At 43.3% G+C, this 14,492-nt stretch overlaps 1 protein-coding gene across 1 annotated transcript in view; it reads left to right on the top strand.

Annotated features, from left to right (window-relative positions):
• The window catches only part of LOC126281673 (protein O-mannosyl-transferase TMTC1-like), a 568,931-nt gene extending 557,611 nt beyond the window's left edge, over positions 1-11,320 (top strand). The window contains exons 15-16 of the mRNA XM_049980827.1: positions 5,337-5,609; positions 9,798-11,320. Coding sequence (XP_049836784.1) covers positions 5,337-5,609; positions 9,798-9,890 — 366 coding nt within the window. The 3' untranslated portion in view covers positions 9,891-11,320. The remainder of the gene's footprint in view (positions 1-5,336; positions 5,610-9,797) is intronic.
• Positions 11,321-14,492: the final 3,172 nt, after the last annotated feature.

The raw sequence follows: 14,492 nt of genomic DNA, 5'->3' as shown, positions 1-14,492 counted from the left end.
CAATAGTATTAACGTAACTGAATTGCTTATATCATCTTTGAGGTTATTATATTTGTAAAATGACTACGAAAAGGAAGGCTCAGACATGGATCCAGGTTAGATCTTGGGGGGGCACGGCTGCAGTGACTGGTTCGATGCGGTCCACCATGAACTCCTTTGTTGTGTCAACCTCTGCACCTCGCAGTAGCACTTCGAACCATACATGAATCTTACATCTTCAAATGGTTCAAATGGCTCTGAGCACTATGGGACTTAACACTTGAGGTCATGAGTCCCCTAGAACTTAGAACTACTTAAACCTAAGTAACCTAAGGGCATTACATACATACATCCCCGATGCAGGATTAGAACCTGCTACCGTAGCCGTCGGGCAGTTCCAGATTGAAGCGCCTAGAACCGCTCGGCCAGACCGGCAGACTTACATTTTCATTTCTTAGCGCCCTTTTAATGAGAAACACCCGCCTATCATTTTAATAATGAAAATACAATATGTAATAAACGATCAGTGATCACCTGAAGATGGCCAGAAGACTCTCCGCCGAAATACTGTCGCAGGAAGTTGCAAACATTTGGCAGTTCGCCCGAAATTTTGTGGAACAAACGATCAGAGAGTTTCCATCTGAGGTTGCTGCTGCAGCTTACATGCTACTTGAATGTCTATATATATATATATATATATATATATATATATATATATATATATATATATATGCACGGTCATGTAGACAAGACTTGTGTCTTTTCAACACGCACGTGGTTGTGCGGAAACGAGAACTTTAGTGACGCTATTACCAAATGCGCTCAAACAGGACGAAAGTGCTGTTATTCTTTTCTTGGGTGGTGAAGGACAAGCAACAGTAGACATCAATTAGAGAGTGAAGAATGCGTTATGAGGCAGCATGTCTACCGAGCGTCGCCATTGTGGAATGGTGCACCAAGTTCAATGCTGATCAAGATTTGACACAAGGCGCCAGCCAACATAGGAGTTATGCATAAGTTACATCACCTCAAGTGCGAGGTACTCCTGCTCATTCCTTATAGTCCTGATCTCTCCCCATGCAATTATCACGCCTTCGATCACTTAAGAAAAGCCTTGAAAAACAACGATTCCTCTCGGATGAGCATGTGCAGCTCGCAGTTATGAACCTCTTCACACAGAAGGATATGTTGTCTTATCGAAGGCGTACCTTCAACATGATGCGTCAGTGAGACGATTGCCTTAAAGCTCACGGCGACTATGCCTGATCATCATACCGGTTCTAGACTGTACAGCTTTCAAATTTTTTTTATCACCCCTTATACGAATATTATAATGTAATACCAATAATTTGTTTATATCGGTGACTGACACGTAATAAATAATATCAAAGGCAATCTACCAAAAGAAAGAAGACACATATTTCATCCCATCAGTTTAAGGTCTGTAATAGAAGTAAAGTGACACGACCTTGGCAACGCTATATTTTGCAAAATGTGAGATCATAGCATTGACTGTTGTCTGTATTTCACTGAGGTCTAAGACTTTGAAGATGTCTGAAGACTCTAGTTACGCGAACATGTAACTGCGAGGTGCGCTGTTTCTTTCAGTAGTTTCTGCCCCCGTTTCAGAAGTAAGCTTTTTCTTTTGGAAAATCTTCCGTCACTAAGCAGTTTATGGCTTGTCGGCTCTGCCAACCGATTCAGGAACTGTGTCGTAGCTGTTGTTTGCAGCAGCGTGGAAATGGGATTATGAGTAGTTTCATGCAACAAATCAAAAATGTCTGTATGACATTAAACTGTGACTTTGCTTTAATAATCTGGAACCAGAGAGTATCAAGGCGTTGCCTGCTTGCAGGTACCTAGTACTACTTCACAGGTTGTCTCTCAGTTGGCACACTTTTAAAATTCTTAGTAAAGGTAGGCAGCTGTCATCGAGGGTGTTACCAAAATCTTTATTCATGCGTGTGCACGTATTCCCTTTCCCCCCTCACAACCCCACCAAACGCCATCATAATGCCACAGGAGAGCGCAAAACAGAAACAATGAAAACGCGTAAGTACCCTTTGCTGCTTTGGATCGTTTTCATATCTCGTCTAATGGTACAGATCGGTCCCAAGTGGTTCCAAACTGTACATTAGAGCATAATTTTTGGCTGCATTGCATTGCACTTCAAAAATGGTTCAAATGGTTCTAAGCACTATGTGACTTAACTTCTGAGGTCATCAGTCTCCTAGAACTTAGACCTACTTAAACCAAACTAACCTAAGGACATCACACACATCCATGCTCGAGGAAGGATTCAAACCTGCGACCGTTGGTGCCGCGCGGTTCCAGACTGTAGCGCCTAAAACCGCTCGGCCACTCTGGCAGGCGCAATGCACTCCAAAGGCGTGCGATCACACTCAATGGGGATGTAGCCCCACGTGTCCTTAGAGAAGGGTCCAAATGTCCGTGGGTGTCAGCAGAATCAGATGTTGTTAAGAAGTTTTCCTGTTGCTCTTCTCGTAGTTAACCGTCATTTTTGACTGCAAACTGTTTGGGGAATCAACGCCCCAATGAAAGGATTGTTTCTTTGACGCCCTTAATGCCACACTTTGAGGCCTTTTCGTGCAGATTCTGAGCAATGGTGTGTCTGAAGGGCTTCCATCGGGCAACTGAATGAAAATCGAGTGATGACCTCCATCGCCTAATTTAAGTGCTGCAGCTGAAAAACATTATGTATTTTATGTAGCATCCTCTTAGTGTCAGCATGTGTGCGAAATGTGAATACATTCCAGCACATCGATACATACCATGATTTTGGCTATACCACCCTTAGTTGTATATTACTTGATGCAATACTCATTCGCATACATGCAATATTCATTCTTTTATCGCACAGCTTATTTTCGTGTCTTACGGGCCTGCCTCGAAACTATACATTTGATCTTGCCAAATATGGAATGGCCTGCTGAAACATCTGACATTAATCCAACAGAGAATGTCTGGGATTACTTCGAACAGTGGTTCATTATTAACAATTCACATATCTACATCCTGGTAGCTCTTTGGGACCTAATTATAAACGACAGACTTCAAGTGGATGTGGCGCACCAGACGAAAGCCAATATCAAGGTTAGACCTTTAAGTGGTGTAAACGAGTTAACTCGCTATGATACACTTTTTACCACGTGCTGAGGAAGTCAAGAAAGAAAATTATCCAAGGGTTTTCCCTGAAGTGCTGTTGATGTGGTTCTACGTTCCGCCTGCCGACATCTCAATGCTGTGAAATAGTTACTTCCATATCTCAGTGAATTTAAATGCCTTGAGTATTTGTTGTACAACTTACATACCTGTTTATTTGCTGTTATTTGCAGAAAAACGGTGATTCGATTTCTTCAACCATTTCTGAAATTTGATGATTGGTATGATCCCATGATTCCCGATGTGCAAGGCCAGAAATGGTCGGATTGCGCGCTCCTATCTACACGATAGAAAGACCAATAACTAGAAAAAGAAAAGAGATATTGTTCTGCTCTCATTTTAAGTGAAATCTCAAGATCTTATCTTCATTTCACACATAGCAATATACATTGCTCAGCCCAAGAAACTGGTGCACCTGCCTAATGTCGTGTAGGGGCACTGCCGCAACACAACATCACATGGACTCGACTGATGTCCGACGTACTGCTGGAGGAAACTGATACCATGAATCCTGCAGAGCTGTATATATATCCGTAGGGGTAGGTTGCTGCAGATCTTTTCTGAACAATACGTTGCAAAGCATTCCAGATATGCTCAGTAATGTGCATGTCTGGCGAGTTTGTTGGACAGCGGAAGTTTTTAAACTCAGAAGAGTGTCCCTGGAGCCACTCTGTAGGAATTCTGCAGAGCTGTATATATATCCGTAGGGGTAGGTTGCTGCAGATCTTTTCTGAACAATACGTTGCAAAGCATTCCAGATATGCTCAATAATGTGCATGTCTGGCGAGTTTGTTGGATAGCGGAAGTTTTTAAACTCAGAAGAGTGTCCCTGGAGCCACTCTGTAGGAATTCTGGGCGTGTGGTGTGTCGCAAAGTCCTGCTGAAATCGCCCAAGTCCGTCGGAATGCACTACGGACATGAATGGATTGAGGTGATCAGACAGGATGCTTACTTACGTATCACCTGCCAGAGTCGTGTCTGGACGTATCAGGAGTACCATATCAATTGCACTGCACACGTCCCACACAACTACAGACTCTCCACCGGCTTGAACAGTCACTTGCTGACATGCAGGGTCCATGGATCCATGAGGTTGTCTCTACACCAGTACACGCCCACCCACTTGATACAATTTGAAATGAGACTCATCCGACCAGGCAAAATGTTTCCAGTCATCTAAAGTCCAGTCTCGGTGATGATGGGTCCAAGCAAGGCGTAAAGCCTTGCGTCGTGCAGTCATCAAGGCCGCACGAGTGTGCCTTCGACTCCGAAGTCCATATCGATGATGTTTCGTTGAATAGTTCGCACACTGACACTTGTTGATAGCACACCACTGAAATTTGTAGCAATTTGTGGAAGGTGGTACGCCCACTTCAACGCTACCTTGGATATGCTGTGTCCCGTCGCTCGTGCGCCGACTCTAACACCACGTTGAAACTTACTTAAATCTTGATAAGCTGACATTGTAGCAGCAGTAACCAATCTAAGAATTCCGCCAGACACTTGCTGTCTTATGTAGGCGTTCCGGACCGCAGCGCCGTTTTTTGCCTGTTTTCATATGTCTGTATTTGAATACGCATGCCTATAGCAGTTTCTTTGGTGCTTCAGTGTATGAACTAAAATCAGCCATAAACAAAATTTACACAGTGTTTTTTACGTCAGCAATCTCTTTAAAATTCTGTCCAATATTTACCTTGATTTGATGCATCACAGTAAGTATGATGACTACCGAATGGAATTTACCTTCGTCGAGGGAGATATCAAATCGTAATAAGTGCAAAAATTAGACTTTTTCACGTAATAGTTCTTTAAAATCCCTTGATAAGTATTTCATAGGAGCCGCAATTGCGTTTCTCAGTGCAGATAACAGTAACAATGACGTGCTCTCCAGGGAAAGGGCTAGAGTCTGTACTAGCGTGATGTCGCCTATGGTTCCTTAATTCTTTCACACACGTGCTGATGTGGGGTCGTGAAACATGGAACGTGGTGGATAATGTGGGACGACTTATCACTGGCTTTCGTGGTAAAATGGTTGTACCCCTGCATCAAATATTTTCTGCGTTGCTACTGTCAGTTTTCCGTGTATTGTGTCACATGTGAAAAGTGGAACAGTGCCACAAATTTCCGACGCTCCGCTGCAGAGCCTTTTATGAAGGACGCTGGCACGTTTCCAGGAAGCGGCACCGGCTAGGCAGCCGCCCGAGAGGCCCAAGACGAGCCGGCGGCCCGGCGCGAGCGACAAGTGGCGGCGGCGCGCGCCCAGCCGCAACCGCACGCTGGTGCTGCGGCCCGGCTCAGCGCCGCGGCCCGGGCCTGCCGCCGAGGCGGAAGGCGTCGCGGTGGCGGCGGCAGCGACTGGGGCGGCGACGGCGACGGCGACGGCCGCCAGCCGGCCGCTCTGGCTACACCACGTGGGGCAGAACTCCGGCACCGCCGTCTTCCACCAGGCAAGTGTCTCCACTCTGCACCCGTCTGCCAGTCGCGTGCGAGGGCTAGTTTCCTCTTGTCAAGGTCCGGTCGGTCGCAAAATTAGTATTACAGTGAAAATCCGGTGAACCTTGGTGCAGATGTGTTGTGCAGTGTCTCTAGCGCGTCAGTCGATGGCGTAACGTAGCGCTTTTCAGTTCAGAGAATACAGTGAACACGTAAAGATGCCTAGAAAACTGATTCCCACCAAGTGTGATGTGCGCGCTGTGATTCAACGTTTTCGTGCTGAGAGTATGCGCCTGCTCTCATGCAGGTCACATAACGTAACTAACATGCGTGACCTCAAAGTGAGGCTGTGGTGCAGGAACTTTGAAACAGAACGTACAGACGGCTACTACGCTGGCTGTCGGGGGAAGGAAGCGGCGGTCAACCGACGACCTTGTTCAGCGAGTACATCAGGCAAGTCGTCTACCAAGGGCATCTGGGAACGAGCGATGGAATGTCGTCATCACGAACTGCCCTTATTCACGAAAATGCTAGGCTGCACACTGCAGCTGCAACAAGTGGCTTCCTGCACAGTTTCCAAAGCGAAGTGTTTGAGCACCAGACATTCAACCCCGACTTGGCTCTCTTTGATTTTCACTTCTTTCCCCACATGAATCGCTGGCTGTGAGGACAACACTTAGGCACATACGACCTGTAAACGAGCGTAGATAATTGGAAGCATGCAGAAGTGGCTGCCTTCTATGATTAAGGCATTGAAAAGTACGTACCACGCCACGGCAAATATCTAAGTCTGACCGGCAACTAAGTAGAGAAGCAGGCTGCAAGATGTAGCTAAACATGGCGTATAAACTGTGATTTCCATTACGTATTCGATCGGGTCTTGAGAAAAGAAATAGCCATCTCATTTTGCCAGTAGTTCATCCAACAAGTGACACAAACATGAGATCAGTTTTTCATTACTGCTCCATGTCGATAGGAAGGAGATGAACAATGGGAGAGGGTAATATGTCTCCACAAACTACCGATCATGTATAGTGTCTGGGTCCGCAGCTCGTGGTCGTGCGGCTGCGTTCTCGCTTCCTACGCCTGGGTTCCCGGGTTCGCTTCCCGGCGTGGTCAGGGATTTTCTCTGCCTCGTGATGACTGAGGTTAGTTAGGTTTAAGTAGTTCTAAGTTCTAGAGGACTGATGACCATAGATGTTAAGTCCCATAGTGCTCAGAGCCATTTGAGCCATTATAGTTTCTGGGTATATATTTAAAGGTCGTGTACACTCACGACTATGCTATATAAAAGTGTTCATGGCGTGTAATTTCAAATTATTATTCCTTACGAAGGTTGTGTACCTCCTTCTGTTATTCAGTTGTAAAAGACCAACACCATAAACTAGCTATTAGCTCTAAATAGCACTCATAGATACTTTAAAATTACAACCTTTTAGGATCGATGTATTTCTACATCAGTGCTGTCAGATAACTGCCTAAATATGGCACTTATGTATAGACTGCAGTGTGGCCTATAAGAGTCGAAGGACATGACATGGAAGTAGTAGAAAGTAGTGATCTGGTGAGAAAAAAAAAGAAAGTTTCGATGACAGATTGACTAGGAGAAGTGCTGAAACACATTTTGGGGCTTCAATAAATCAGTTTCGCAATGGAGAAGACTATGAGTGACAAAAAATGTAGAGCGAGCCCACGGCATTAGTACATTAAACAGATTCAAAAGGTTGCAGTCTGCACTATTCAAGCAGAGATGAAGACGCTTCACAGGGTAGCCTACGTGAGAGCTTGATGAAATCAGTCTCCAGACTGAAGACTGAAGACGACATCACAAGCTTCATTAAATCATTCTCCAGACTGAGAGACTACATCAAGAGCATCGAACATCTCTGTCTATACATCTCTCCGTGTTAGTGACGCTAGATACTAGAATTTCATGTCTTAGTAATATTGTTCCGCGAAGAAGCTGCAAGCATAGTTACAGGTTTTACTGCAGTTGGCACGTATGCTGCCCTTTTCGTTACCCAAAAGGTTCTCGATTGTTGTACAATATTATAGGTGTACACTTCTAGTTCGGTGGCATGTAGGTTTTGGCAGTCCGGCAGTAATTTACGACAATGAACGTGAAAATTATGTGCTCTCTTGATTTAAGCTGATTATCAACCTATCCTCCTGACATGTATGAATGACTGTATGTGCTTGTGATAATTATTACAAAATATCTTGGAAACCATAATGATCAATGTGTAGGTGGAAAACTCACAACATCAACTCACGTTTCTCCACCTAATCTTACAGGCCCAACTTTGGTGATGTGAAGTGAACGGTCACTGAGGTTGTGTCCATCCGACTTGTATCGTCATACTAGTGTTGGGTACAGATTTACGCTATCACACTAATCTACTTTCAGGATTTGTAGACACCCAATGACATGCAGTCTTCTAAGGCTGGTGCTCTTAGCACACCGTCGCTCGCAGTATCTTTAATAGAAAAATTTGTATTAAGCATTTACGTAGCTTCGCCATGGCTTCATATTGTGCCAAAGGAAAAGTACATCGCTAGTGTACGGTATTAATGGATAAGCAGATATTATTAAACTAATTCACAGGTACACGCCCTGATATTCATACGTGTTAAAGGGACGCTACAGGGACGGGGAGGTACCCCGGACCCGAATCAAATTCAACCCTCTGATGAACGACAGGGGCTGGTGGGTGGCCGACATAGGTGACGTTTAGGTGGCTTCCTCTGTCCCACTAGCTCAATACCGAGGTTGTAGCCATATCCCACCTAACAATTCACAAACATTTACAAATATTTCGCTTATTTCAGATAAATAACGCTACACGCATACAATTGGTGTGCACATATTTTGTCTAAGGGAACAACGTGATGGCGACATGAAGGTCACCGGACGACCCATTGAAATTAACCATGTAAACTTCCTTCATAGCTACGATATTGTTTTACGAATGACGACCAAGAAGAATTGATTGTGACTATACCTTTACCAACACTTGCTGAGGGCACAGACATTTGTAAGGATGTTAACAAGTCACTTACTGAAAATAAATAGATTTAGGAAAGTTGTTTCTATAGCGAATGATAGTGCTCCCAATATTGTATGCAAATTATTTACTTCATTTCCGGCGCATATTGGACAGTCTATTCTTCATTGCAACATTAATCAGGAAGGGTTATGTACAAAGGGAGATTTGATTCTCCTTGATAGTATAACAGTTTTAGTCAAAAAAAGTAGTAAACCTTACATCGTCGCTAGCTTCTAATAGAAAAGAAAGACCGAAGCGTTATTATATGAAGTCACCTTGGCGTACAACGGCGTACTGACATACAACAACATTCGTTGTTTAAGTAGGGGCAGCGTACATAAAAAATATGTGGATTCTTTGGAAGAAATCTGGCTGTTTTACAGTACGAACCAAATGGTTCAAATGGCTTTGACCATAGAACTTAGAACTACTTCAACATAACTAACCTAAGGACATCACCCACATCCATGCCTGAGGCAGGATTCGAACCTGCGACCGTAGCGGTCACGCGGTTCCAGACTGAAGCGCCTAGAACCACATGGCCACATCGGCCGGCTACAATACGAACCAAAAATTGTCCAATAGTCATAGTTAACTGATGTTACTTGGCTTTCAAGAATGATGGTATCCTCGGACATGTGCCAGCATTTCATTTCAGTGATTTACACACTCTGAACTAAAGCATTAAGAACCAAACAAAACAGTTATAGTCATGATAACCCGCTTTAATAACGATATTGTTTCCTAAAACTAGGAATATTTCTCAAATTTGAAACATTTTCGTAAGTAACATACTCTCAAAGAGAAGAATTCTCGTTGACATTTTCTCAGTATTAAGAGTTGTGGGAAACACTGAACTATTTGATGCATTCGGATTCAGTTTCCCTGGAGAAACTGAGCACTATGAGACTTAACATCTGAAGTCATCAGTCCCCTAGAACTTAGAACTACTTAAACCTAACTAACCTAAGGACATCACACACATCCATGCCCGAGGTAGGATATGAACCTGCGACCGTAGTGGTCGCGCGGTTCCAGACTAAAGCGCCTAGAACCGCACGGCCACAATGCCCGGCAACCTCAGCTGTAACGTGTCTTCACTTAGGTAACTTGAGGCCTGCCTGCGTTTTCCTTACAACGTCCGTGTGTCCTCAGGGCTACCACTACAGCTACTGGTCGGAGGAGCACTTCCCGCCGCTGTCGCTGCCTACGGAGGAGGACTTCTCGACGGAGCTGACCACGGGATGACGCGGCCGGCCGCCGCCGCGCCGCCACCTGCTGTGACGTGGCGCCGCCACACGAGGACCACACTCTGCGACTGAGCCGCCGACGGCACCCCCGCCCCCGCCCCTCACCCCTGGACCTCCTCTCTGCCCGCCCCGCCTCTATAGCTCTAGTTTTGGGTGTGTATTCTCACCACTTCAATAACCGAGGAGTGACTCCCTTCTTCTATCCTAAGATACGTAGCGAAACAATCTACGATACATTATTTATGTACACACATATTTAACAAACTCCTGTTCTACTTTTCCATAAATAAACACCTTCGTACATTGTGAGCTTAAAATTCTCCTTGTATACAACTTGTAACTTTTGGTGAAAATGGGGAGAAGTTGTGATACGAATACAAATGGTACAGGCGACTGAAGACATGGTCCAATTGATGGGAGCGAAGGAATATGCCAAATGAATAAAGATACTGTCGTATGTGAACGTGTGAGGAAATGAGTACAGTTTTCAGTACCTGTGAAGTTTGGACGTAGCGAAAAACTGTCGCTGTGAGACAACTCCACATCCTAAACATAAGAATTAATTGTTTGTGCCTCCTAATGATTCCATTAACGTATTGAAGAGGCATGCTCTTTCGCTCCTTACATTCCCATTTTGTGAAGCGCTTTTTACCCAGACAGGCACCAATTATCTGTTTGTAGAAGGAGATCTGTTGTCCAAAAGGCATACTTTTAATTATTTTACTTGAAAGCGTAACGTTTCTGTAATAATATAATCACTAGTTTAAATTTGTAACCGCATTTTTAGCACGACACCCTTTTTTTAGTTTGATGTACGAGTGTTGGTTGCCAAGCACAAGTTTCCCTTCTGCCTCTTAATTTGCACTAAATTCATTCATTAATTTAGCAAATGGTGAAGATAATTTCCTCCACATATTGTACAGATGTATTAATTAGTTAAGGCTCGGAGAGGAAAATTTTTGTATTAAGCGACTATTTTATCCTACTAAATGAATATCATTATTACAGTTTAAGACTATAGTGAAAAATTTCCTTATCGGTTTCAATTTTGCTAAATTTAAAATAAAAGTACGCGTTTTTAAGAAAATGAGATGGGGCTGAGAAACATGGGGCAGCTAAGTTAATGCAGCGACGCATTGTAAGATCAAAATCACATCTGATTGGAAATGAAGGCTAAAGGAAATAGCATGCCGTCTTGTTTCATAGCAGTCGTCATTATTCAGAATCCCATAGATGTTCCTAAATAATGTGAAATTATTACAAGTAAAATTGCTTTTATAACTTAACCCTTCAGAGTTTCTTATTGAACACAATGCTTCGTTTATTTGTAAATGACCAGCATTCGAAAATGCACTGTTTGTATTTCATGAAATGCTATGTTTACACAGACAGGAAGCTGACAATAAAGTGTATATTCAGAAAACTAAATGTATTTTATTTGTATGACGTCTCCCTACCCCTCCCCTCCCCCCCTCCCCCCCCTCCCCCCCACTAAATACACACGCAACACTTCTACTGTGTACACGTAATATGCGTAATATGACAGTGCTCGAAGTCTAGAACCTCGCCTAGCATGAAACTCACTATGTGGTAAGTTGAAAAGTGAGTTATCAAAGTACATGAAATGGTTGAGAAGTGTTTGAGCTTCCATGCGAGAAATTGAATGAAATATGGAAGAATCGATGTAAGGTAAATAAATCGATAGACATCAGAACATACATTCAGAAACTTATGATGACTATTTTCCAAATTAAATGTTTATTCGTTGGACATACGGTAGGATGAACTGTTGGAAGACAGGCATTCTTTTTTAATTTTCGTGATAAGGAACGACCATTTCGTTACTTAATGGACTTCACTTAGACCAAAGAGCGAAAGGTGGAAATAATATTGTTAGAAGTCGAATAAAAGCTTTCGTTCACCACAAGAGAAATAATTGTTTGCTATGCAAGTATGGGCTCCAGAAATTCATACTGTAGTGTGAGTAATGTCTGTGGATATTGACAATAGCAGGGTGAGTGGTTGGTAGCAGTTTGACGCCGGCCAGATATGACAAAATGAAGATGCTAACCGTATTGTTTGCCAGGGGTAGAGTATAGTCTCGTGATCTTTTCAGAATTACGCACATGGTATGGCTAGGTGCAGTGAAAGTTACTCAAATGGTACAGAAGAAATTGTAAGTGACTAATATTATGCGATGGCTCTGCGTAAATCATTTGGAGAAGAATACAAAAAGAAGTGATTTTGAGTTATCTTCACCCGTAGGGAAAAGGAAAACCATTGGTCCGGGAGTTCGCACCTGTTGACATATGTTGCCTTTACGCTTTCCCCCTTGAAGATTATTGATATGATGACAAACATTATATCACATGGAATAACGGTACAGTTATTTCTTTTTAAGGGAGTGTGGTTGCTGTTTCTTTTGGTTTTCACGTTACTAATCTCTATCCCACGCGTCTAGCTGCAATAATCATTTCGCGTTCGAAGTTCCCCTCGTGCCATCGGAAACCTATTCACATGCATACCTGATTACAAATGACAGTTAGACCGATGCATTACGCCAGTGCACTGCTCTTTTATACTTCGTGTACGCGATACTACCTCCAGCTTACCCATGACTTTTGTCATTCTACTGCATCTTTAACTTAATGTGCTAACCATAGTGACTATCAAACCTCCGAAGAGCTCCTTTAACTACCAATACCGACCGTATTAACTGATCATATTTCAAGCAGGTATGGGTGATATCACGATGCCACAACACGGCCCAAAATTTAATGTCTGTTTACGAAAGCTGTCAGCATACTCCACAACACTGCTACGCCAGAGTTCCCCAAGCAGCCAAACTCCCGGCAACGGTCGGTTAAATGACAGCCCAATTCCCAGTCTGCGTGTCAATACGATTCTCCAGGCGAGACGGCTATCATCCGTCAAGGTTCGGCCAATGCGGAGTACTCGCACGCCCTGAAACAATATGGACCTTCAACTGCCACAGATGCAACCTAGTCCCTCAATAGCTAGACGTGCAGTGGCTCATATCCCTTCCGTCGCTGTTTATGCGCGCACTCTTTCGGCGGAACGTCCTCTGCTCTCCCAGCGACGGGCCAGAAATATGCCTAGTGTAGGTACTATCGATACAAGTTGCAAGCGCACAGTGCAATCCTCCTCCCCTTCTCCTTAAACTGGAGCCTGCGAGGATGGGAGGGGCAAAGTATGAAAAAAAAAAAAAACTAGCATCCTGGTTTCAGCTGGTTGACGTGAGGTTCTGGATCAAGAATGTCACATGACAAGTGATTTGTACTACCTTGTTCTGTCCCACAAGCCTTAGTGATGTTTTATAAGTGACCGTGACCCCCCTTGCTATGTGCCCAAAGGTTATTAAGGTACACCTTGTCTCCTGGGCGTAGCAAGGTCGGACGCCTGCCTTGTTAGAAAAAGGCTGCTTCCCTTCAGTGTACAAGCCTGCTGTTCTTCCTTGAAGACACCGAGTTGTTCTTAATAAACTTAAGGTCTGCAGGAAGACCACAGTTTGAGAAGTGGAGAATAAAATGTATACTGAATCGCCTATCCCCGCAATGTTAAAATATGCCTGCTGTAGGGAACATTGTCTCACAAACTACTGGAGACAGAGAGATAACATTTTTACTCTATGTGCATTGACATATTATAACAATACTGAAACAATAGTTTATGGTCAAAGTATTTTCTTAGAGAAATATTTTAAATTTATTTTTAAGTAATTTTTTCCATCACTTTTTCCTCGATTGTCACCCCTAAGTCTTTTATAAATGATGTAATTAAAAATCGTTGTTTTAGTATGTAAATGAAACCCATGTGACTAAGTCATAAAAATTTCAGACTTCTAGGTTCACCATTACCTGAGATAATGTTCCTAGAAGAAGTAAAAAGCGAACTTACCGGAAACGGAGGAAAAAGATTAAAACATTCCTGATCCATAGTTAATACTGCTTTCACAGTCTTCATAATCATCTTCAAGTCTTCTTTTGGCACCCCTCTGCACCTGTCTTGCTTTTTTTAATAATGTCATGATTATATTGTCAGCATACCGTAGTCTGTGCTGATCTATAGTCAACATAGCACGTACTGTGCGGGAACCAACACGCAAAGCCAACTTTAGAAGACCTGACATTTAGTTACATTCCCAAGATTGAAGGTTGCCCCAGCATTATAAACACCAAAGTGTAGTGTATTAATTCTGTGAGACACTGTTTTTGGGAGACTATGCCATATCCCACTATGCAAGCACTCGTTGGGGTCCTGCGTTTTTCCATGAAGACATTTCATCAAGAGATTTCTGTCAGCCAGATCTCTGAAAAGGGTCATTATTTCTTCCATGGTGGCTAATGGTAGACTGCGGTGGTGAATGTATTTCTCTCCGCTTGTTAGTCCCCTATTCTATTTACACCATCTCTATTATCCTTCGGGGCACAAACCATGTTCTGAATGCTCATCTGTGGATGCGGTGTGGAAATACAAAGCCCACATAGCTTTCCTCATTTCTTCAAGATTGCCTGTATTTTGCCTGATTGCAAGGCAATAGCAATTTTGGATGTTGTCTATTATGGAATCAGTCAATCTT

The sequence above is a fragment of the Schistocerca gregaria genome, chromosome 7 (assembly GCF_023897955.1).
Source record: "Schistocerca gregaria isolate iqSchGreg1 chromosome 7, iqSchGreg1.2, whole genome shotgun sequence".
NCBI lineage: Eukaryota > Metazoa > Arthropoda > Insecta > Orthoptera > Acrididae > Schistocerca > Schistocerca gregaria.
Note: the sequence above shows the minus strand (reverse complement) of the source record. Positions and strands in the feature narration are given on the sequence as shown.